At 34.7% G+C, this 26,320-nt stretch overlaps 2 protein-coding genes across 2 annotated transcripts; one reads left to right on the plus strand and one right to left on the minus strand.

Moving 5' to 3' along the window:
* The first annotated feature begins 152 nt into the window (after nucleotides 1-152).
* Nucleotides 153-18,532, plus strand: LOC144448015 (solute carrier family 45 member 3-like). Its single transcript, XM_078138161.1, has 4 exons — nucleotides 153-320; nucleotides 6,336-7,679; nucleotides 10,503-10,768; nucleotides 13,082-18,532. Exons 2-4 carry the CDS (start codon nucleotides 6,509-6,511, stop codon nucleotides 13,295-13,297), a joined length of 1,653 nt encoding a protein of 550 aa, XP_077994287.1. The 5' UTR covers nucleotides 153-320; nucleotides 6,336-6,508; the 3' UTR covers nucleotides 13,298-18,532.
* A 4,491-nt stretch (nucleotides 18,533-23,023) lies between these two features.
* On the minus strand, nucleotides 23,024-25,229 carry LOC144448671 (E3 ubiquitin-protein ligase TRIM45-like). The gene has a single exon (XM_078138949.1). It carries the CDS (start codon nucleotides 25,227-25,229, stop codon nucleotides 23,382-23,384), a length of 1,848 nt encoding a protein of 615 aa, XP_077995075.1. The 3' UTR covers nucleotides 23,024-23,381.
* Between the last annotated feature and the right edge of the window lie 1,091 nt (nucleotides 25,230-26,320).

The following is a 26,320-nucleotide window of genomic DNA, read 5'->3' on the forward strand; positions in this document are numbered from 1 at the left end:
TTTGTACGCTTAGGTCTATGTTTTTAATCAACAATCAATGTAAAACGTTAGAAAATGGATACAAAATAAATAATGGAATGCCATATTGAAATAAATCAATAACATAAGGAAAGCGGAGCACATCCAGCGACTCCTGACGTCAAAAGCGAATAAAAGTTGTGAATAGCTGCTGTAAACAAATAGGGTTAAATATTTGTCTGTCAACCCGATCATAACCGGTAACTGATCCAGTATGCCACGTACTCACGCTGCCGTCAAAACAGTAGTGTCTGCGGTAGTATAAGAGACGGAGAGGCCCAGCCGTATACAGCGTAAACAAGGTAGGGCACAACGCCGTGTTTCAGACCGTAACTCAGTGAATACTACACATTTTATAAACTGACACTTGTCACTGCCAAGCGAACGAGTCTCTTATAGTACGAACGATATATATCTTGTATTTTGTGTTTGTTTATTTTTGTTTAATTAATTGTTACTTTGTTTCAATAATCCCGAAAGCCACAAGTGCCACAGCCAGCAAAATGACAAAGTGCTAGTACATTAGCCCAGAGTACATTTGTACATGGACGAGTAATATCAACTGTCAGTATTTGTTCAAAGTTAGTGCGGAAATTGAGTGAGTTATTTGGTGAATAGATTGAATTATTTTAATTAAGTTCTGATCATAAAATTGTAAATAAATAATTGATGCAGTAATTATGATTAGCTTTCTCTGTTTCGGTAATTTCCGGCTCCACAGTGACTACTTATACAATAGTACAAACCACCAAGACCACTAAAAAAAAAATTAATTACAAAAATAACACAGACACGATTGCTGCTCTCTCTCTCTCTCTCTCTCTCTCTCTCTCTCTCTCTCTCTCTCTCTCTCTCTCTCTCTCTCTCTCTCTCTCTCTCTCTCTCTCTCTCTTCTCTCTCTCTCTCTCTCTCTCTCTCTCTCTCTCTCTCTCTCTCTCTCTCTCTCTCTCTCTCTCTCTCTCTCTCTCTCTCAGCAATAGTTTTAGTTTGTCTGTTACTTAGTCTAGAAACTACATTTTGTATTTATATGGGCTTGTTGTCTTCAATCTCACCCTCCACTGTATAATCAACTGGTTTATCTAGCACAACGTTCTGCTTGTATTACCAACAGCAGAAGTTTAATATGAGAGAGAGAGAGAGAGAGAGAGAGAGAGAGAGAGAGAGAGAGAGAGAGAGAGAGAGAGAGAGAGAGAGAGAGAGAGAGAGGGGGGAGGGGGGCATGCATACTTTCTACACTTACATGTACATGCTGTAGTGTAGTATGTGTAATGTCTAACTAAAGTAGACTGACACCTTGATTCTCATGTGCTGCACCCCATCTATGGAATGCACTGCCACTGAAAATACGTCAAAAGCCAACAGCTAATGCCTTCAAAAAGAATTTAAAGACATATATATATTCTCCAGAGCATTCTAACTGTACAGCGTCTCTGAATTCTACATTGTAGTGGAAACTGGCGCTAACTGTACAGCGTCTCTGAATTCTACATTGTAGTGGAAACTGGCGCGTTATAAATTCACTGACTGATTGATTGATTGATTAATTAATTATCAAAGTTACATACATCTATACAAAATGTACATGTATGTGTCACACAGTTTGTTTGTGGTCACGATAAATCATATAGTATTCTAACTTCCTTGTGTGTAAACAATATTTTCAGTACCTGTACGGAAGTTACATTGTACTACTGTGTAAGTGTAATGTGAACAAACATCAAAATACTTATGATATATTACCCACATGTATTTGGCATGCTATCTAACATACATCTTATAAGGGTTGATCGCACCATGCCACACTGTCACAGTGTGACACAAGCTGAATAAACAAACTTTGGTCATTTGTGGGGGAGGGGTTTGGTGTAAGTGTGATTGCTTGACTTCATTTTCACACTTCTATTGAACAAAGTTTACTTCTTGAGGTTGTGCATTGTGCAATTGTCCCTAATATTTCTGATATTTCAAGAAATATCCTTTCAAAATATACACTATGAGTAATTAAATATTTATTGAAAGTGTACTGCGGCTGTTAAAACTTGTTTGTGGCTAATGAAAATTTGAGGATTTTCACCACAAAGGTGAAGTACAGGGCTGTTGTATTTGAAATCCTAGTGCTAACTCTGTAACAGCAGCAGGTTGATGTGGAATAATTTACATACAACATGTAGTTGCGTCCTGAATGGTTTGTACATCACATGTGAACTCACACACAGTACATCAGTGTTTTATTTAAGGGCGGTAAGTAGGTAAAATCTACCGGGGTTCCCACATCATTTTACCGGGGTTCCCCACCTAAACTATGATACATTGCATGGGAAGCACTACCAGTTTTACCTCTTTCCCCCTTTCTGTTACCGGGGTTCCCAAACTTTAGCAAAAACACTGGTACATGCTGTATCACCCAGCATTTGCTGTCCTAAATTTGTATATAAGTTCAGGGGTGAACAAATCCACTGGTCCTGGGTCCGGGACTAGCAATTTTTTGGGGCAGACCACACAACTTTTACCTTGTCTGGTCTGTCAGACCAGGACCTTACTGTTAATAACTATGTATAAAGTCGTCTGAATGTACAGATTAATATGTAAGATTTAATGTTTCACATTAGTGGGACCTTGGACCACTAATTCTTTCAGCAGGACCACTGGATTTTTTTTAAGGCACTGGTCCGGGGACCACCAGTTCACAAAATGATTTGTTCGATCCTGAAGTTCATGTACATACAGGAAAACATTACACTCAATGTACATTGTACATGTACTACATTGTAAGGGGTCAGCAACACTGTGACTTGAAGTAGAAGGCCTACAAATTGTGTGCACTTAAACAGAGCTTGTGACTATTAATGAATACTTTGACAGCACTTGACAACATGTGACGTACGTGTAAGCCACTACACATAGTGAGCACTATAAAATTGGGTGTGCATACAACTTACATTGTAACAGCTGTGAATGAGATACTGAATGCATACTACATTTTTTTTGTAAATCCTGGGGTGACAAAAGTTACTTATGAAATATTTTTTTTGATAGCATAATGTGAGCTCAGTAGGAGTTATAAGTACTGTATAACAACAAATGGAGTCCTGCAATCCTTGCTTGCAAATATAATGTATAGTTTGCATTTATGGACTTTGGAAACCTAAAGGATTATGGGATTGTTTTTTTAAATCTACATTGTACGTATGTGTAACACGTTTGTCAAAACATCTTGTGAAATCCCTACATGACAGCATTTTGCAGTCGTGAAAACATTGCGTCACAACATTTGCTAGTCACGAAGGCACTGCGTCTTAAACCCCCTACTTGCCGTGGCACAGAATTTTGAGTGTCACTGCATTGTGTAGGACTTCATGAAACCCCTGCATGATGACATCATTTTGTAGGACTTCATGAAACCCCTGCATGATGACAGCATTTTGTAGTCATGAAACCAATACATCACAACATTTTCGCTAGAGACTTATTTTTACTTATTTCTCTGGAAAACAAAAAATGCAAATATACATATGTACATGTAAGTAATGACTAAAATGCCTTCTTTTATATGAACTCAATGTACCAGTCGGGTAATTAGTAAAATGCCTTCTCAAGTTGTATGTACCAGTCTCATTTGGTGAAAATGAGTCTAAATGACAACTACAATTTGCATGTAGCTGAAGATTATAAAATAGCAAAAATATCTAGATTTACAGTACTATATAGTGAACAAATCAAAGTAAAACTATAGATAACAATCTTTTTTAAATTAAATGGTGTATCAAAATCACAACTATTTTTGCATTATGTTTGGGTACATGCGCGTGATCACAGAAGGAGAAATTTGATAAAAATAAAACACTAGAAATCTTCCATAATGTTGGTGAGGACAAGGTATTTAAATGTAATATTATATATCTTTAAGAGTATTGAAGAGTATTAATAACATTCTTGGTACAATTTTACGTAGTACTTTGATTTCTGAAAAAGTTACATGTAAAATGTACCAACAAATGTAGTACATTTGTAATATGATATAACTTCATGGTGTGTAAATAATAGTAGATTTGTATGGCATACTAGGGATATTTGCATATGTGCTCACAACTTGTTCTCTACAGTTGCACTTTCAAAAGGACGGTAGAATATATCAATTGTTCACATGTTCATACCTGTACACGTTGTATTATGTAATTTATGCAAAAAACAATATAAACAAGTTATTATATTATAGATTTATCTAAATTTATAACTTTTTAAATTGCAGTCCAAAAATACAAAATTTGGTCAAACAAATTTTTGTAGATTTGTGTACACCATAAATCTACCACTTCGTGCTTTACATACATACAAAAAATATTACATATGTATATCTTTTCCAGTGTCTATTAAAAAACAGATCTCTTCATCTTTGCAGTGAACAGGTTGAAATGACATTTATCAAAAATGCTAAAAATCAAACAGCTTGTATTTCATAATATTACATGTATGTACCGTTGCATTCATGTGTGATATATTCTCTCAGTGTCAGATCGGATTTGGTTAAACCCCCTTTACCAAGCTATTTGATATGCTGCTGCAGTAAATTAGTATTCGTCTACGCTACATTTAACAAATGAGACATTTAATCTCAAAAAAAGTAAATGAAAAAATAATACTAAATATCTTCTAAATTAATTTACATTCTTAAATTCTAAATACTAAATTTAATTGATTTCAAATTTGATATTTAAACTTAAGTTACTAAATAAGAATTATGAATGTAAAATTCAACAAACAACATTAATTTTATAATCATTGTATGATTTCTGAAAAAAAACAGTGATTTCTGAATCACATGTGAATCCGAGTTACAAAAAATGTATGTGTGGGCCTTGATTTTCAACCTCACCCCTGCAGCACTGAGCTATTTATAAATATACGGTAGATGATATTATCAAGTTACAGTGTAAATAATGCATCTAATGTGATAGAAATATGTTATGAATTTCATACGTCTACTATTTCTCATTCTATATGAATCAAAGCAATTTTGGATTATCTTTAATCTGTAATTGTATCTTAAAGTGGCCATATGACTGAGGATTGGGGATTTATTTTGGATTTTTATTCATATAAAAAAATGTTTAACAGTTATCATGGCTTTCTACTTGAAAAATCAATGATAAACAATTTAGTCATAAGCCAAGTCCTTGCTTGTAACACAGTAAACTGCAAAAGATTAATAAATCGTTGCGTCAGTGCAGTAAGGTTGTATCCGCCTATACAATTGCATAGCAGATATGACCTTATAACACTAACACGACAAAATGTGTGAAATCTTTGTTATTGTACACAAACCTTTTATACAATTTTTTTAGCATTTTGCAAAGTATCGAGTTTCACTTGTTTCACTTTGTTGTTTCACTTTGATTTTTCAAGTAGGAAGCCATGTTTTACAAATTAAAAATCAAAAATAAAATAATAGTCTGCAACTTGTAAGTATTCTTCATCATTTTTGTTTCCAAATAAAACCTTACTTTTATATATTTTACCTTTCACTGTCACTGACAAAATTGCCACCGTATTTACTGCTGTGATACTGTAGTCGCACATTCTATGAATAAAATGACGTCATTTTTATTTATTAGACTACAGTATCACAGCAGCTTACGTTGTATACAATACAGTATGAGTTTTGCCAGTGGATGCTGGGTTTTAGACAAGTGATAGTACATGGTAAAATTATAATTTATGTATTTGGAAATGAAAGTGATGAAAAATACCCAGGAATTTTTGTTGACTTTTACATGTAAGTTAATTTCTGCAATTGTTAAGCATTTCCTAAAATGAGCCATCTCTTAAAATCTGTAGGTTTCTATTGATTTCATCCATTAAAATGGTTCTTGAATATTTTACTCAATCTTAAATATCTAGTAGTCATAATATTTAAATCAATATAATTTTTTATTTTTTTATCTTATTTTCAAGGAAATGTATTCAAATTTAAAAAATTGTCTTATAATTTAAACATTTCCCAATCTTCAAAAATTCGTTTGACTTATTAATAATTTTTTTTTAGATAAAATAATTCTGAACTAATAACTGATTTATTGGTAATTAAATAATTGTTTAAAATATTTTGATTTGTAAATACTTGTAATGGTCATACTGAACATTTCTAAAACTATTAGTTCCTAAAATTATATTTAAAAAAAATTTATTTCTAGATAAACCATGAATCATGCAATCGTGTCTGGTAAATTGAAAATTTGAATAATTTATAATGTGTGTGTGTGAATTAAAATATCCGGTATTTATGTCAATATTTCTTGTTTTCTTTGTTATTTCCGTAGGATTAAGCGGCATTTTGAAGAGGGGATGTTGAAAGGTGGTCACATGATCTGATTTGTACAGATGGCCGTCGAGTGATTGGTGGAACAAACCATGCTAATGTATTAAAATGTTTGCTGTCTGTGTCAGCTGGTAAGGATTTGTACTGTCAGATTGCTGTAAGTAAGCTGTCAATATGCCAGCAGCGGAGTCTCTCAGTATACTCTCTCCCACCCCATCCATGGATCTAGGACACCAATTCCGATTGTCCTATTTATTATCCCTAAATGCGATAACCTGCGGCTTAGAGCTATGTACGTCTGCAGCGTTCAGCTATATACCACCGATGTTATTGAAAGCTGGTTTCTCCGAAGGCTCTATGAGTTTGGTGATGGGACTCGGACCAATCCTTGCACTTATCATTGTACCATTTCTTGGTGTCATCAGTGACCGCTGCACAAGTCGTTATGGGAGAAGACGTCCGTTTATTTTCTACCTGTCTATCGGAACTATCATCACGTTAATTATCATACCATACGGCTCTTCAATCGGGATGATAAATCTGGCTATTGCTGTCATTATTCTTGATTTTTGTACTCAAGCTTGCTACACGCCTTTTGAAGCTTTGCTGTCAGATTCCTGTACTAATCCCCATCAGCACAATAGAAGCTTTACTGTATTCTCATTCATGACTAGTATCGGAGGCTGCATTGGTTACTGGCTGACGTCTATTGATTGGAAACAAACGCGTTGGGGGACGTTTTTTGATAAAGATGAAAAAGCCGTGTTTGCTATCCTTTTAATTATTTTTGGAACTGCTGCTGTGGTTTCTCTCATCCTTGCCAATGATACTCCAGCCAAGAGAACAAATGTCATTAAGAATCCAATCACTAGCGATAATGTCTTGAGGACTAAAGATATGAAAGAACTGACAGAGAGAATAGACAAATATCTACAAAAAAGCACAATTGATAATTTGAATAATACAAAAACACCGTCTTTGAATGGTGACGTACCATTTCATGTTCTGATTTCAGACGGACCCGTTATGTATGCAAATAACTTACAGAGTACCAACCTGCTTCATAACTTGGTGAAAACGAGGACACGAATCACTCACTGTAACTTATTAGTTAAATTAGCTGTACGTATACTACCGGCCTCTGCGGTGCGTAACATACAAGAGCTTTATCAAAGTGTAGTAACCATGCCACATGTGTTAGCAAGACTATGGGTTGCCCATTTTGTAACAACCACAGCTGTCATGGGATTTAAACTGTTCTTTACTGACTTTGTTGCTACGGCTATTTACAGAGGAAGTCCAGATGCTACAGCTGCATCACATATTCAGTATCTTTATGATGTGGGTAAGTATTTGGGAGATGAGGGCGCTCTTTTTTGCACACAGATGTGTGTGTGTATGTGTGCGTGCGTGTGTACAGAATCTGTGTAGTGACTTTATGACATCGGTAAGTATTTTGGAGATGAGGGCGCTCTTTTGCATACAGATATAAATGTGTGTGCATACAGGATCTGTGGAGTGACTTTATGACATGGGTAAGTATTTGGGAGATGAGGGCGCTCTGTGTGTGTGTGTGTGTGTGTACAGAATCAGTCTAGTGACTGTTAGTAACATATTGCAGGTATTGTCATGAAAGTACAGTATCTTTCAATCTGATTAAAATCTGATGTGGTCAATATGGCTCAATTTCTTTCTTTCCCTCTGTTTCCTACGTTTAGTGTCGTTTGTTTTCAATTGTGTTGTTCTGGATGAGAAAGTGGCGAACAATCCCAGAAAAAAATAGAAAATGAACAACCCTACACAAAGGAAATGGTGGTAAATAAAGAAATCAAGCTGTATTCATTACATTAGATTTTAATCAGATGTACAATGAATATTCTTATAACATAATGTGGGCAAGTATCTGGGAGATGAGAGAACTCCTTTTGTGTACATACAAGTATGTACCATATCTGATAACGAATATATATGTGACTTTGTCAGGCTTGTTTTCACTTATGATATTAAAAAGTCTTTCCTCTGAAACACATACACTGAATGAAAATAAAGTGACACTCTTTAAGTTACAATTCATCAAGTGAATGATGAGAAATAATAAATGTCTATATCAATTCCATTGTGTACCCTCTTCTGACTGTTAAAGGGCTATGTTTCAATCCTGGGTCATCACATTAGTGTTTATCTTACACGAGCTCCTTCTTTTGTTCTGAACTAACTAATTAACATGTAGCTCTGCAAAACAAGCAGTTTTCACAGCTAGAGTTTAAGCCCACTCCAAAGTTGACCTTTGACCCTCATTAATTCAAGCAGACATGTAGATGTTGGAGATTTGAAGTACACTGTACTGTTGGGCCAAACAAAAACAATTGTATTGTTCCGATTACACTCAATTTTAGAATAGGTGGGGGTAGGCAGATTTTTTATTTTTTATTTTTATATATATATATATTTTTCATATGTGAGTGTCTAGTTCAGGTAGTTTTCTGTTGCTTTCCATATGGGCTCTGTGTTATTGGTTTTTTCCCCATCAGATGTACAACCATTACAGATTGGAAGAACAGTTTCATATTGTCTTTTTAAGTTGATGTCAGTTTCCACATCCACTATTTCTTGCGAGAGTTCACAAATTTCCTGATTTTATTATTTTTTCTTGAACACATAAAAAAAAAGTTTAGGAGTGGCATGAAAAAACTAGGTGGGGCCGGGTAACCGGAACCAAATAAATTATTTTTATTAGGCCTTAGAACATATCATAGACCTTATGTTACAATTATATACATGTATGCCAGGTAGATGAATCATTGCCATGGAGATAAGGTATGCACTATATTTCATTCAGCTACATTTTATGCACTATATATTATCTAGATTTGTCCATATTTTCAGAATGACATTGAGAAATAGTAGTAATGCCTACCCTCTGACATACACAATATGAACTACTTGACAGTTACATGTGTAGGTGTTTATACTTATAGTAATTTATACTTTTAAACTTAGTCTAATATTGTGTGTACTGTATAAGAGCCATAATGTACAGTTCTAAATGTTAAGAATTTTCTAATTTTTCATTTAATCACAAATCAATCGAATAATATTTTGTCCCCAAACACACTGGTCAATGTTTATACCAGTCTGATTAAGATCTGAAGTGGAGAAACTGGCTAGATGTCTTTATTTACTTCGCCTCTATTTCCATCGCTTTGTGTATTTTGTTTTGTTCTGGGTGATCATATGACACAAAGCGATGGCAATAGAGGTAAATAAAGACATCTATAGCCACTTTCACGACATCAGATTTTAATCAGATTGTGTTTATACATGTAAGATACCTACATAAATTTATGAACTGTGATTAGGTAAGGTAAAATGTTTAATTCAAGATTAAATAAATGGCTGGAAAGCCTCTGTGTAGTTAGCTGGACTTTTCCTTTTAATAATATTCAAAGCTTTAGTTGTCGAGCAGAGGTGTCAGGGGGTTGCAGTGTTCATTTTCTTTACATAATTATGACACCTCCCCTAACGTAAAACGACTTACTCTTGATGTTACCTAGTTTGATACTTTGCAGTCTCTTTTCTCCATACATCGGTACCATTGCTGTCAAAATTGTAATGTACACCATGAAATTATTTATTTTGTTACCTTTCTCAATTTGACATCTGATTCAGTTTATTTGTCACTACATGTTTGGTTATCTATGCACAAATTATGTTGATATTAAAAAACCATGACAAGTCAAGTAATAAGTTCCCTTTTACACGTAGGCAATTTTTTAATGTTTATACACATAGTGTACATTGTATAAACAGTGCATTTTGAGTCTATATATTGTTCTACTTTAAATATGAGAAGAATGAATTGGAAATACGGGCTGATGAATGTGCATATGGCCTGTGTGTTTTCAATTACAGTTTCCGTATAAGCATTTGTTTAATTATTCTGAAATGTCTGTACATGTCGCATATACCATATGATCTTTTGTTGTATATTTATGCGTCTCATTAATATTTTGAGAGTTTGGGCTTTCCACAATATATCAGTGCCATGTCAAAATTAATTTTGTAATGAAAGTGTGATATTTCATTTAATGATTTGATTTACCTACATGCATTTTTTATTAACATAGTAACTCGTCTTTCCTGTCATATGCTTTTTTTTCTGATTTAGGAGTTCGGATGGGAAGTTGGGGTTTGTTGCTCCATGGTATCACAGCAGCTATATATTCAGCATGCCTAGAGGCATTAGTGAGTACGATAGGCACCAGACGAACATACATGTTTGGTATTATTACATTTACCCTGGCAATAGGACTCATTGTTTTCACTAGGAACCTTACAATGGTGCTATGGTTAGCGGCAGTTACTGGTTGTGCTTATGCTACTGTCACGGCATTACCTTACACATTACTGACAATGTATCATGAAAATATTCCGGTAAGTCAGTCTTTCCTCTTAGCCTAAGAAACCATTCGACAATAGCACATTATACCACACACACACACACACACACATACACAAGCCTGGTTGAGGGCATTTGAACAAAAAATATGGGTTTTATAACCCTACTATGCGATGTCACAACAACTTGTGTTTATGTTAGTGGTTCTGCTTTGTTCAAAAGGAAACACATTCCAAGTCGCGATTAATCTTTACCAATGTTTCATAACTTGAATTATGGGTTTATGCCCTCACCATCATCATACATAGGTCACAACTTGTGTCTACGTCATTGGTTTAGCAGAGATCAAAAGGAAATACATTCCAATTCACAATTGATCTTACCAGTGTTTCATAAGTTATGTTTTTTTAACCCTCGCCCTCCAAATGACATCAACGTTATTGGTTCCCTTTGTGATTATGCTGTGTATGGCAGTTTGAATTTCTGCATTTGCTATAGATTACCCACAATGCTTTATATACCCCCCTGTTGCAATTGTTTGTTTTAAGAATACTTCGTAAAATATGTAGTTGTTGCTACATGGTGTATGACTAGACTGGTATTGTTTGTTTTGTACTTCAGTATAATTGGGTTAAAACATGGAACGTAACAATGATCACAAACAATGAAAACTAGTTGGCACTTGCTTTACTTGTCACAAAGCTTTTCTTTTGCTGTTATTATAACTTCTGACAATAAGTGTTTGTCAATGATTTACTGATTGAAAGGTTATTGATTGATTAATACAACATACACCTGTCAACGTGTCACAGTGTCAGATATTAAATGACCACAAGCTAAATTTATACATATTTTGGCAGTTTTTAGTACATATTTATTTAAATTTAAAAGGTACGTGCAGTATTCTTCTTAATGAAGCATATTTAGCCACCACTTACAAATGACTTAAACTCACTCGGTATGTAGATATAACGTGTGTACTCAAAGCCAATTTGATGTGCCACTGACGCACACAACTTCTAGTGCATGCACCAAAAATTTAGTGTTCCCCTATCTCTTAATTTACTATGTGGTGACTCACAAGAAATCCCAGTTTTTTCTCATTTTGACTCACAACAACAAAATTGATCTATCGTTAGAAGGCACACTGCCGGGATATTTTAACTCTCAAAAACAATCCTATGAGGTAAATTATCATATATATCAAAATATGCTAAGGAAATCCCTATAGTTCTAACAATGCCGGCAGAGCCAGAAGACAATTGTATGTCATTAAAGACATGCATTGACATTAATTAACATTATACAAACGTGGACCATTTTATTTACTATTTTCATTTAAGTAAAAAAACATATAAAACTCAATATGTGCTGCTTTAAATGTTGTTTTATGAACAAATGTTCTGATAATATGCAAATTTTGCATGTGGGTGGTATTTTAGCAAATAATTACACTCAACACTAAATATGGAAAACCATATGTTTATTTAGAAATTTGTTTGTAACGATTGATTGATGACAATATTAATAACTACATGTACATATTGCTGTTTGAATATTTCATAGATGTCCAAACACACCTAACTTACAATAGGGTTCAGACACTACAGTGGCAATCAAGTTTTCAGCTTACCAAGATTAGCTTGGTTTGCACTCCATCCATGTGCATGTCAGTACACATTCATTTACTTGATATGCATCACCCCTATTTCAACCAAACTTGGCACAAAGATAGCATACTATATGTACATGTATGTAGGCTATGTGCACAATGCTTTATTTAACTGAGTCAGCCACATTTTATAAGTTAAGGGTTATGTCTTCTATGAAGGCTTGCTTCTGTGAAATTTGGAGTTTTGGATATCAAAGATACATACTCACAAGAGAACTCTATGACATGGAAGTACAAGTGGGATGATCAAAGTACTTTAATATACCAATGCTAGTTACATTTACACTTGATCATTTCATTCATGAAAGCATAGCTGCAAATGAACACCGCAATCAGTTGTGCAAATGCCCAGAGTTTGCCACACTTGCACTCACATGTCAGGGGGATTCTGTTGAATCTTACTGCCCATTTCAATATAAATTCTCATGTTCTTTAGTGTGCAATTTCCATTTAACTGATATCATTAGATGATAATGACAATAAGTAACCATTTTCATAGTCATGTAAAAAGCAACTGTTTTATAATCAATACCTTGGAATTTATTTTTGTACAAGTATTCTTCAATGCAGTAAACAATTACTGTTGACTTAATGGGCAAAGCAGTACATACTACATTACTAGAAATATAACAAATCAAAACCTTTAATTTTGCTGTTTCTTTTACATTTCTTTCAGAAATATTATGCTGATTTACCAATAGAGTCAAGACATTTACACGGCAAAGGAGCCGATGTGGCTATGCTGGATAGTGCCTTTTTCTTGTCAGAGACAATTTCTGCTATTTTATTTGGATTCCTAGTTCATTACACAGGTTCAACCACAGTGTATATGATCTGCTCAGCTGGCTTTGGGGTTTTTGGTTGTTATTATGTCTCAAAAATACATTATTAATTGTCAGTTTTCCGGTTCCAAGATGCATTTTGTTGGACAACACTTTTGTTGTTATATTCAGGCTTATGTTATCTTTATTACATTTGAAATAATATTTTCATTGTAAAATGATGGAAAGACATGTTGATCTCTTTAATTGCTAGTTAATTCATTTTATAGAACAAATTTAGAACAAAAAACCGTCGATGATAAAGAAGGAATTTACAGATACCGGTAGACCCAGGGTATGGTCAGGAGACAACCATCCTCCAGAGTAGCATGTGGTAAACGTCACCACTCAACCCAACTCCTCATTCACCTCTTATGTGCACTGAGTACTTGGCACTGCACGTCTGAGGACATGTGCAATGCATCTTGGAACAGGCAACTCATCTATTTCTCTGATCAAGAGTACTAGTAGTTATAATGTACAAAAGTCAAGGCCATTTTATCAGGGTCATTTTAGGTAAATTATATATTGTAACTTTTTAACATACATGGCTCCATTTTAACGCAAACTAAGTGAAAAAGCCACAGAGGTGCAAAGGTAGTCTAAGATTCAAACTGTTTGTTTACTCATTTACTACTAAACATATATATACGGGTGACATTATACCACTGTGAACCTAGCTAGTAATAGTAGTATGGATGTTAACTTATTTTAGCTCACAAATTTTGCACCAAAATAAATCAACAAGACAGAATCACTTTCACAGAGAAATTCTGAGTAACTACTTGTAATAAACTCAGATTTACTCAGTGTGAATCAATACTTTGACATGTTAAAGTGATGTGCCTATAATTACACTTGACCTAAAAGGTGGAACCACAATGTGAAAAATTGTATTTCAGCTGAAATTTGTGTGCACCAAAATAAATAGATCCATATTATAGTACTATACAGTATCCAGTTCTATTTAAGGATATATTTAAATCTAGGTCCTATACAGTATTCGTTAACATTTACACCTCAACTCACAGTATAGTCAAAGTCACTACTCTAGAACTTTGTAGAAGTCCTGGGATGCAATTTAAAAGTCATCCACAGCCACCCACACAGTCATTAACATCATGTCTTTGTTAATCAATCACAAAATTCTAACCAATAACACAGTCCATCATAAAGTTAGTGTTTATTGGGGGAGTTATGTAATGTCCAAATATGGTATATTTGTCAGCTCAGGATGCTACTTACACACTGTTTACATCACTGGCAGTTGGGGTTCACTGATTGGATGAACAACTTTTTGTGCTGATTGAGGGACTTTGACCAGACGTGGTTTAGTTGAAAACCATGTTGGCATCCAGACTAGAATATATTGTGCCAGTAATTTATTAAACTTGTAATATTTATTTTGGATTTTGAATTAATAAAAAGATTCTACTGTGTTCTACTTTAAAAACTATGTGAAATAGTATTTACAAAGTTTTTGGTCAAAGTCTTTGTAATTCAATAAATTGCAAAAAAAAAAAAAAAATTTTAAGTTGGCAAAATATTTGTTATTGTATGAACAATATCAAACTGTTTACATACTTCTTAGCTTTTTGCAATTTATTGAGTTGCATGTACAAGTATGAACTTGTTTGATGTTGTTTCACTTTTTTTGTCAAGTTAGCGAAAATGGTAAAGTTGCTATATGAATTCAAAATCCAAACTAAACAGTCTCTAATTTGTCGTTCATATGGTCACTTTAATAGACTGTCGACAGTCACACGAGCGACTTGCTTGTGCCTCCAGCACTCGTTGCTATCAGTACTCAGTTATAGTATTGCTCCGGATCGGAGTGAGGTGACGACTTTAGTGTTAGATAAAATGTGGCAAAGAAGGCATGATCGACTGTTGACAGTCTAATGGCCACTTTAAGATTCCTTTAGCTATTTTTGACAAAACTACAAGTTGTTCAAAATCATATTAACTTTGTTGCTGCTTGAGTTGTTCATTGTCTACATGTACTATGTTTACTTTTTTGTCTTGATTGCATGTACATTTACAATTACCACAATTCAATCACTTGCAGCAAATGTAATACATTTAGCCTATACGACAGGCTTGTAGTTTATTTGTCACAGTTGGTATATAGATTTAAAACCCTGTATGCCTTTTCTGGCAAATGTTTCATTGAAGTAACATATTGTTAGCAGCATGTTAGGTGTGAGCTGCAATAGGTTATATCCCAAATGAACTACAAGCCTGGAGTCTAGCCTATAGTTAGTTCAAATCCAACAACTGTTAAACTTCTAAACCACTGATTAAAATCTGATGTAGGGATGTGGCTCAAATGCTTTATTTACTGCTATTTCCTTCATATAATGTCTTTTGTTTTCAGTATTGTTCTTCCGAGAGTGAGTGTGTCCTTCAAGGAGACATTTACGAAAGGATTTGAGCCTTTTACCTATATATGATTTTACTACCATTACCTCTGAATAATAAATATCAGATTTGAATCAGATTGATACTCTATACAAGTTTTTCTTTATTAGGATTGAGCTCAAATCAAAAACAGATACTCTCTCTCTGAGTGAGTTAACTTTTCTTGCATGTCAATTTACAATTAAGATTTAATGACCTAACTTATATATTTTCACTTCTGAAATATTTTAAATTTCTGTAAATAACTTCTGCACTGGCAGAATATAGTCATCGATTTTAACCCTGTCAACCAGTTGGTTAAAGTTTATGTTTTCACTCCCATTTGTCTGTTTTTTTGTTGGTTGATTTGTTATCAGAATATAATAATTATCCTTTTTATAGGTGGGTTTAGATGAAACTTTCTGGAAAGATATCATTTTTATCAGGCTTTAGGTGTAAAACTGATTCAAAATGTGCATCTCAATGAAATTGAGAGAAGCAATAACAATTAGAAGTGTCAGCTCGCAAGCCTTGTGGGCAACCCTACACGTTGGCCAATGGTGTGCACTCTACTTAAATTAGATGTGTACTTTAAGAGTATTGTAGGTGGGATATTGAGCAATTGCAAAATACTGAAGTGTAATTTACGTTCTCATCTTGAGGAAACCCTTAGTTTGACATATCCCTGCGTATACATCCAATGATGATGTCCACTTTTAGGAAGTTTTCCAAGGCCTACATTATTTTCTGTGTACATGATAGTTATGATACATACCATATAAGCTATAAATTGTGAAGGTCAACAGACATTGTGAAATTGAATTTTTAAATGTGAGACGGGCAAGCTTATACCTAGATCTCATGTTTTTATGCCAGATATATTTAAGTGTAACTACTTAATTTTTTACAGCAACATATCAATGGAGACCCCATCTTGGTCATTTGTGACATGACTCACCAGAACCCATAATGAAATACCTTTCCTGGAGTTCATGTGGGCGTTCCCCTTCTAGAACTAAAGTGGTTTTAATATCAATGTAAAAACAATAACAGTAACAAAGATATTTTTTTGTCTTGACTTTTGAATGAAATGAAATAGATTTTACTTTAGATGGTTCATCAACTCCTTCAGAACAACCAGCATTATTTAAATATTTCCATTATGTTACAATCATCGCAATATTAATGAGATAAAATATAGATATACTTTATGGAATTAATTATGCTGCCTGTGTACACGTATGTAAATATTTCATCACTGAATGAATTGCATGCTCACATAACTGTTTCATTCCCAGAGTCACAACTTACCTTTTTATACCTATGTACTTTCTAATCTTATTCATTCAATTTCTATATTGCAAGTTTATGTTATGACAACGACAACTGAAGTTTCCGTAGGCTTGTTAATTGCTGTGTATTATTTATTCAATTTCATTTTGCTAGATCGTGCTACGACAGTGGCAATTGAGGTTGTGGCTTAATAAGATAGACTTGCATTTTATACCTATATGAATGCTATGTGTTTTCGAACCTTATTTATTCAAGTTCTTTTTGCAAGATCGCGCTACGACAGTGGCAACTGAGGTTGCGGCTTACTAAGATAGACTTGCGTTTTATACCTACATGTATATTTCTAACCTTATTTATTCAAGTTCTTTTTGCAAGATCGTGTTACAACAGTGACAACTGCGGTTTCGGCTTACTAAGATAGACTTAGGTTTTATACCTATATAAATGCTATGTATTTTCTAACCATATTTATTTCAATTCCTTTTGCCAGATCGCGCTATGACTGTGGCAACTGAGGTTGCGGCTTACTAAGATTGACTTGAATACGTAATAAAAAACTTAAGGGTTGGCATGAAAATCTAGGAGGGGATGGGTAACTGGAACCAAACAATTTGTTTAGGCCTTATGTAAAATACACTTAACAAAAATAGTTTACATGTAAGTCTGTGTGAATCTTCATTATCCGAAACCTTGATTGCTGCTGTAGTACTATTGGTACAGAAAATTTGCAAACTTTTAAGTATTATAATAGCACTGTTGAGGCTGTTTAAAGGGTTCTTTTGAGAAAACTCTCTTACTTTCTTAAAAAAACTTTCCTCTTCTAATCTTACTCAACAGCATTATATTTTGTCATGTTATTCATAATTTGAAACTTTACATGTATTATAAACATCTCAATATAACGTACATAATGTTAATATATATTTATGTGATAGTGATAATGTTGACTGTATAAAAATCTGTAAATATTTTACCAATCACAGAATTGCATGCTGGTACCATTTTTTGGGGTACTTTATGTCGTATCTTTTTATACCTATTTAAATGTATCTTTACCTTAATTTATTGACGTTTTTTTGAATGTTCAATTCCTTGTTTGGTACAGAATATTGGCAACTACTTTGTGATGTTTTAATGCCATAATTGTGCCCATAATAATTCTATGTTTGTCATTATATAACACCTTTAAAATGGTGTAAAAGTGATAAGTACATGTTGCTGATACTTCAAATTTCAATTCAGAATTGTACTTTAAGTCTTAGAAATGACAATTAAAGTGAGAAGGAAATTTTCTAAACCATGTGTTTTATTAAATTTCTCTAATCAGCAATAAATGGAAAAAATGTTCGCTCACTCAGGACAGTGACGCGAATTTTTCTTATCCTGCCATAGAGGGCGTTTTTTTAAATTGCCAAAATGAGGAAATATCAGGGTTGGTTGGTCAGGCCATGAAAAACATAGAAATATAGTAAGTATACATGCACTGCCATAATGATATTTCAAATGATTCTTTAGAAAACACTTTCCTCATACAGCATTACTTTTGTCAAGGTATGGTCAGGTTCCTGAAGTATTCTTATTATATGTTTAAGCTAGTCATTTGAATTGTTAATAAAAAGTCAAAATATTTATCCTTTTATCCTGTAAATACATTGTACCGTGTTTCTTGGATGATCAGTCACTTGAATTCATACAAAAGACTTTTCCATCACTATGTTGTTGTGCACATAAGCTGGGAATATACCATACTGTATTGATGAATCAATGCCCAGAGTTTGCTCAAATACATACACATGGTACAGACAAGGGGCTATTACAATGGGCTCTGTGCATGCCTGCATCTGTGCCTGTGTCTGTCCATGCACAGCTGTATCTCTGTAATGCACTGGCTGATTTGTTGAAACCTGGCACAAAGGTGAGTTGCTATAGGGGGCACAAACACTTCATTTTATTTTGCTATTATATATTGTATTTAGCAACATGGTGGCGGCCATTTTTTTCATAAAAGATCCATGATTTGTACAGTAACTCAGGAACTATACATTATACAGTAGCATAGAGACTCTACACCCATATCGTAACAGGTGGGCTTTCTGCTGTGATTCACATTTACCTTGACCATGACCTTAGAGGTCAAATGTCAAAAATCAAACCATTTCTTGCATATATGCATATAACATTGAAGTGTAGCCAATGTCTTTCAAACACTGTACAAACATGATACCAAGGGCATGGTCACGGTTGCTAGGACCAGTTGTGTCAAAATGTTTTGAACAATAACTGCAGAATAACACCTCCAGAAACATCTCCACCAAGTTTCAACCCCATTCAAGTTTTTAATCAAAATTTGCATATTGCTGATGGGATCATGTTGTGAATGCACCTTCATCTACACATCCCCAGATGTATCCCCATTAAATTTCAGCCCAATCTGCTGAGTAGTTCCGGTATTATAGATTTTTGACCAAAAAGACACATTTTAGCCCTGATTTGCATATCACTGCTGGAATCATCATGTCAAGATCAATTCTTAATCTAAACACCCCTAAGAACGTTCCCACTAAATGCCATGGTACAAATCAAAGAAACTTATGTAAACCACAAAAGACAGAAAAATCAACACATTAAAAAGTCAACTCATAGTCAACTGAGATCTAGAGTAAACATGCAATGTACAAAAGGCCACATCACAAATTAATAAGAACATTATATCAGAAACCAACACAACTGTACCATCTTGGCATTACAATAAATCAAGAAAACAAGGTTGACATTGCAAACAATATACAAATAGCCCAACACGTTATCCCAACTAATGGGAGCAGGACTACATCGCATGTATTTGGAACATATATATCATCCCAAGACTCCTTGATGGACTGGAAGTTTAAATACTCAGTAGAAAAGACATCACTGCGATAGAGACATACCAGCAAAAGGTTCTAAAACAACTCCAACATCTTCCAGACCGATGTCCTGATGCACCTACAATTTCGCTAGTGGGTGGCCAAAAAATCCAAGCCAAATATTAGACAAAAGACGGATAACATTATTCATGAACATTTGCAGAAACACTAACTCTGTAGAATATAATCTTGCACTCGGACAATGTGCAATAAAAATTCTCTACAGTAGGAGCTGGTTCACCAATAGAAAGCATTTATTTCACAAATACAACTGGTTTACATAGTTACATTAATTTAATTGAAAATCCACCAACGAGACTTCAGATGAAACAGCTGCTAAAGAATAATATCGCAACAATATTGTACTGGCCTGAATTACTAGTAGACGGTCGGTACATAATACAGGTACAGGCCTGGCCGGGTGTAGATCAGGCCAGGTACAGACTAGGCCAGGTATCAACTGAATAGTTTCTTTGGATTCACATTCAGAGCCAAAGATGTGAATCCGTCATTATCATCACTTCATGTTGCATTTTCAGTGAGTTTCTCATAAGCACAGTCGCTCTCAATGCTCACAAATGTACATCAATACATACGTAGTTACATTAGTTAGTTTTGTGTGTGTACTTTATAACACTTCACTTTTCTGCGTCCCCTTATCAATTTCCATTGTCCACATCAGATAACAATTGTGTATTTCTTTTGTATTCATTTTGTATATTTGTATCATGTTTCTTTGAAAGTGTGGCTTATTTTTGTTATCTGGTGAAATAAATTTCATTCATTCATTCATTCATTCATAATTCACATACAGCGAGATGGAAGCATTTCGTGTATATTGTTGCTTTTGACTGCAGAAACTAATGTCTCATCTCTTCCATCATCTGGACAGGACAGGACTCTCTGGCCAGAGGATTAAAAAAAACCTAGAACAGGCTGTGTGGGATAACTATCAGGATAAAACGTCGTGTATGAAGTCAGGGCATGGTATGTAGTAGGCCTAGCCTAATAGGGCTATGCAGAGCTCTCTCTACCATATGTAATATATATATATATATATATATATATATATATATATATATATATATATATATATATATATATATATATATATATATATGGCTGCATATATATATATACGATATAACCATATATATATGGCTGCATATATATATATATATATATATATATATATATATATATATATATATATATATATATATATATATATATATATATATATATATATATATATATATATACGTGTGTGACGAATCCTCCTGACATGACTGAATACTATGCTTAAGAAACGATCTGTTGTCTGGTAAACATGTTATCAGAACAGAACATGTGATAAATGGGTGAATACACTAGTTATATGAAAGTGTCAGAAGGGATCCATATCTGAAGACTATATATCTTAAAGGCTGCATGCAAAAGTGGATTCGGAAAACTTGAAGCCCGTGATGGTGAACATTTTCCAGGAGGGAAATACTACACACCATCTAGACAGCTGAATTGGAAGCACGTTCACTTATAGGTGGAACAAATAATGGCTGAATATTGGCTAGTGGTATATCATGTTTGCATGACCAGTATTTGAAGTCTGCCCCAGCAAGTAATCCAGTGTCTACAGCTGCAGCTATCGAGTCTCAAGAAATGACACGTAACGCCAATACAATATGGCCATGGGCAAACCATGTACTGCCTGAATGAGGGGGATCAAGAGAAAATGTCATGCTGCCATCAAATTACTAGACTGCAAATAGAGTACTCACATGGAATGGCACAAAGAAAGAACTGTGTTTATTTAAATATCATTAATGTTCTTTCCACCTATACGCTTATCCCCTGTAAAGTATCCCCTGTAATCATTTTGTGCGGTTTTTCAGAAGAAGCCTTGCATCATGCTAAAATTGAGTAATTGCATGGTTCTATCCGATCCCTCCTGTGTGCCCGTTTGAGTGGTGTGCTTGAATCTTTTTTCGACCTTTTTTGTTTATGTCATAAATTACGCTCCACCTTCCGTGAAATCCGACAGCGCTCGAAAGTTTTACGACGAAGTTGGACTGCAGCCATGGAGGTACATTACGCATGCACAGTATGTAGTTTTTTCTTTGAATAGCTGACACTTGAGGGCGCTATTGAGCTTGAACTGCACAGTTAGCTCGCAATACGGGGAGGTTTTTGTGGAATTATAGATTTACTAACTCGGAATACTATCTTGATGACGAGAATATTCATGATTTGATAATGTTGCCTTTTTTATTTTAAAATGAGTTTGCATGTACATTTGATTTGATGTATGGATTTAATAACTTGGTTTTAAATAAAGCAACAGGTTTGGAGGAGCACATCGTATGGTATACAGTATTCAATTAATTTAATCATACACTTTGAATCTCATTCTCAGAGAAACAGGGTGTCATTAAAGAACAGTCTTCAGTGTTATGATGGTGGTGTTGAGAATACAGACATTTGGTGTTGAGAATAAACATTTGTGTAGATATACCTTGACTGTTGTTGTTGTTGTTGTTGTTGTTGTTGAAGATAAATGGTGTCAGTATTATTTCAAAACATGGATTCTCTGCTGTGATTGTAATGTCATGTTCCCTGAAAATGTTGGTAGTAAACAGAGCATATTGACACATTGTATGAAAATAAATGTCCTTCACTAACAACAGCAAAGTTGTCACTGTGTACATTAGCAATTCACATTTTCAGTCCATACGATATAACCGTGTTGATGGAACAACCAGATTATTCAAGTATATTTAGTATGGATTTTTTATTCATCAACAGTTTACACATCCCTACTGCTTGTCCTAGACAGTCACGTGTATGAAGCATACAAGCATTCATTTATGATGCCTATATAAATCCAAAGGTACACACTCTTAATTATACACATATAAATGCATACATACATACATACATACATACATACATACATACATACATACATACATGCATATATACATACATACATCCATCCACACACATACATACATACATACATACATACATACATACATACATACATACATACATACATACATGCATATATACATACATACATCCATCCACACATATACATACATACATACATACATACATACATACACTACATACATACATACATACATACATACATACATACATACATACATACATACATACATTTTACAATGCCATTACTACTGCAGCTGAACCTCAGTTCAGTTGTACTAAAAAAAAATCCTGTGTGATGTATAGGAGAATGAATATCTCTCGCAACCCTATAGCATGATTCATGCAAGCGAATATCTTTTTCTGGCATGGTATCGCTAAGCTGTAAGAAGGTGGTAATGTCTCACAGAAATAATTGCTTGGTGAGCTGCAGTGAACTTTCCTATTTTTTTCTTTATAAAATTATAAATGTCATGTTTTGCTCATGTATAGTAGAACAGCATCACCTCCACCTTTAGAAGTCAAATTTGGAGTACTAGTGTATATGGTGTTTAAATTCAATGGTCAATGCTAAATCCAAGTTATGATGGTCGGAGTTTTGATCATCTCACAATAGGTCAACTCGATTTGTTTTCCCGTATAGATCCATAACACCCCACAGTGTTTTAGTAATATCCATGTCTTTCATCAGAACACCCTTTACTTCACCATTGATTGAATATACAACATCTCCTTCTTTTGTTACCCAGTATTTCAACACATTATTTTGGGTTAGATAGTCTTCCTTAGGTGAGCCAACCCAGGTTGATGGCAACTGATGCGCCACTAATGGTAAAGATGAGGAGGCAGTGTCATCTGGATTAGTACTTGTAAAACCAACTGAAAGATCATTACTCCATAAGTCTATCTTTTCCTTGAGGCGGAGTGATATCACCTCATCACAAGACAATGGTCTCTGAGTAAATACAATTGCATTACAATAACCAGTTGTCCTATGAGCTGAACGATTGTCATATAAAAGTTTCACATTTATACCATGGCATTTGTCATGGAAAGACAATGGTTCTACTTTGATTGTTACAGGTACACCTTGGATTGGTTTACCACGTATTGATACAGACACTTGACATTCTTTGTCTCGCCTTATGGAATCAGTTGTCAAGGTGATTGACCCATCCTTGTTGCCCACCACTCGCATCATTGTTCTGTCTCCATCATGTGTTATCAAAGTACCTTCTACCTCTCTCTCGGAAACGTAAACATGGAAACCATGTTTACTCTTGGTTACAACAGACACCGATACAGTCTGATCTGGTCCTACATACTTAGGTAAGTTTTTCAGTGAAGGTTGTGTTGCGTCCACCACACCTAGCAAGGCTCCAATTGCTGTTGTGTCTTTAAAGTCACAATTTGAAGGTAGGAATTCCATATCCTTATCGTATGTAGGCGGCCTTTCCGTTTCAATCTTCATCAACTCTTGCATCTGCGATGTAATGCCTCTCTTTGCAATCATCAATTGTGCAGCGCCACCATATTGTGTGATGTTACTAACATACTCTTGCGTGGATGTCATGTCATTTTCGGTTCGTTCTAGTTCTTTCAGTTCAGCTTGTAAGTTGGTCTTTCTAGCTTCGTATTCAGCATTTATCTGCGCAGAAAAACATTTCTCTGTTTCTTTAATTTGCTTGACAATAATTTCGACGCGTTCCTTCAGTTTTCTTTTTTCTACATCGACACATTTATCAAGTGACGTCATTCTGTCTTGCAAGTTGGATTTATTCATTTTTACCTCGCCCTCTTTCGTTTTCAGTTCGTTCATCATTCTGTGAACATCCGCAGTGTATTCTTCCGCTGCGTCTTTCAAGTACCGATGCTGGTGTTCAGGTATTCGGTGGTCGACTACGGTACACTCCAGACATATCGCCTCGTCGCATTTATCACAGAAAAAGTTCAACTGTTGGTGTGGATGTTTGCTGCAGTTGAGTGCCGGTTGCACCAAAACTGGGTCAGTGAACTTTGTAGCCTTGTATTCGTCTAGCGCCATGAGGCGATGTGACCGTGTTAAAGGAAGTTTTTTATGTGTGCGTGCACAAATTTCACACAGGGACATTGAACATTCGATACATCTAACCTCAATATCGCCCTCTTCACAACCTCCACACTTCTTCGACTCCTCTAACTGATGGTCTCGTTGTTCGAACTGTTCTACCAATGCATTTAGAAATAAATTGTTCGGTAGATTTACCGCGCCCCTAGGAATCGCGTGTTCTCGACGACATATTGAACACAATAACTTCAAGTTGTTAGATCTCTTCATAATCTCCTCAAGACATGGTTGACAGAAGTTGTGTTGGCATGGTAACGTCTTTGCATTTCTGTACCGTTCAGAACAGATTGGGCAGAGGAGAAAATTCTCGTCGATCTTCTCCAAAAACTGTGAGTCTTCGGTAGCCATTGTTGGTTTGGATGCGCAAAATATTCCTGACCCATCAGAAAATGACGTAGTCAGTCGACAGACCCCTTATCTTACTCAGGAATTTGTTAATCCACCCTTACATGTCACATGAATGGATGAATTGTATTAAAAATTGCATATTTATATTGACGTAAGTGACCTGAAGTGGTGTATGTTCATGGTCAGATATCGTAACATGTCCCCGGAAACGTAAACAAAGGCGTATATTGGTACAAATCCATATAGAAAGGGATGACGAAACGAAAGTATATACTGAGTTGGAAGTCATTTAACTTTGAAGTATAATAATGTAATGCATACATTGTATCCATTTCATGTGAAGGATAGAATTAAAAGTTATCCAATATAGTGTAAATAAAAAAATGAGTAAATACTAGTAAGTAAGTGAGCAATGAAACACATCATCACTGTGATTTTCCAAAGTCATGGCATAGATGAAAGAAGTAAAGTATTTGGCTTGAGTGTCTGTCTGTCTGTCTGACTGACTGACTGACTGACTGTCTGTCTGTCTGTCTGTCTGTCTGTCTGTCTGTCTATCTATCTATCTGTCTGTTTGTAGGTACGGAGGTAGGTATGTATGTGTATGTGGCTGTTTGTGCGTTCGCTTATTGGGGGGGGGGGGGTGTTGATGCCATAAAAGCTTATGACTTGCAACATGATATATATATATATATATATATATATATATATATATATATATATATATATATAACTCGGTGAGTATCAATCTGCTAAGACAGTGCTCTATACCGCAGTGGCAGAGCAGAGTGTCTGATGATCGCAATATGCGTGAAACTCCGAGTTACACCCAAGAAAGAGTTCCAGTACTACCAAAACTATATATATATATATATATATATATATATATATATATATATATATATATATATATATATATATATATATATATATATATATATATATAATATATATATAATTGACAATTGATGTTTGCCTCTAGATCTCGCAGCATTCACCCAGTGATTTTGTCCGAGAAGTGTGTTTCAACTAGTCATTGTACACAGTGTATAGAACCTTTGTTAGGGAAGCGAAACATGATAGAAACAGGG

This window comes from Glandiceps talaboti, chromosome 17, assembly GCF_964340395.1.
Source record: "Glandiceps talaboti chromosome 17, keGlaTala1.1, whole genome shotgun sequence".
NCBI lineage: Eukaryota > Metazoa > Hemichordata > Enteropneusta > Spengelidae > Glandiceps > Glandiceps talaboti.

What these genes read in the sequence shown, in the direction of transcription:
- LOC144448671 (XM_078138949.1), bottom strand. Translation starts at nt 25,229, where the DNA reads ATGGCTACCGAAGACTCACAGTTTTTGGAGAAGATCGACGAGAATTTT.
- LOC144448015 (XM_078138161.1), top strand. Translation starts at nt 6,509, where the DNA reads ATGCCAGCAGCGGAGTCTCTCAGTATACTCTCTCCCACCCCATCCATG. An exon ending in TCAGTATCTTTATGATGTGG is followed by an intron (nt 7,680 to 10,502) that starts GTAAGTATTTGG and finishes TTTCTGATTTAG; the next exon opens with GAGTTCGGATGGGAAGTTGG. An exon ending in TGTATCATGAAAATATTCCG is followed by an intron (nt 10,769 to 13,081) that starts GTAAGTCAGTCT and finishes CATTTCTTTCAG; the next exon opens with AAATATTATGCTGATTTACC.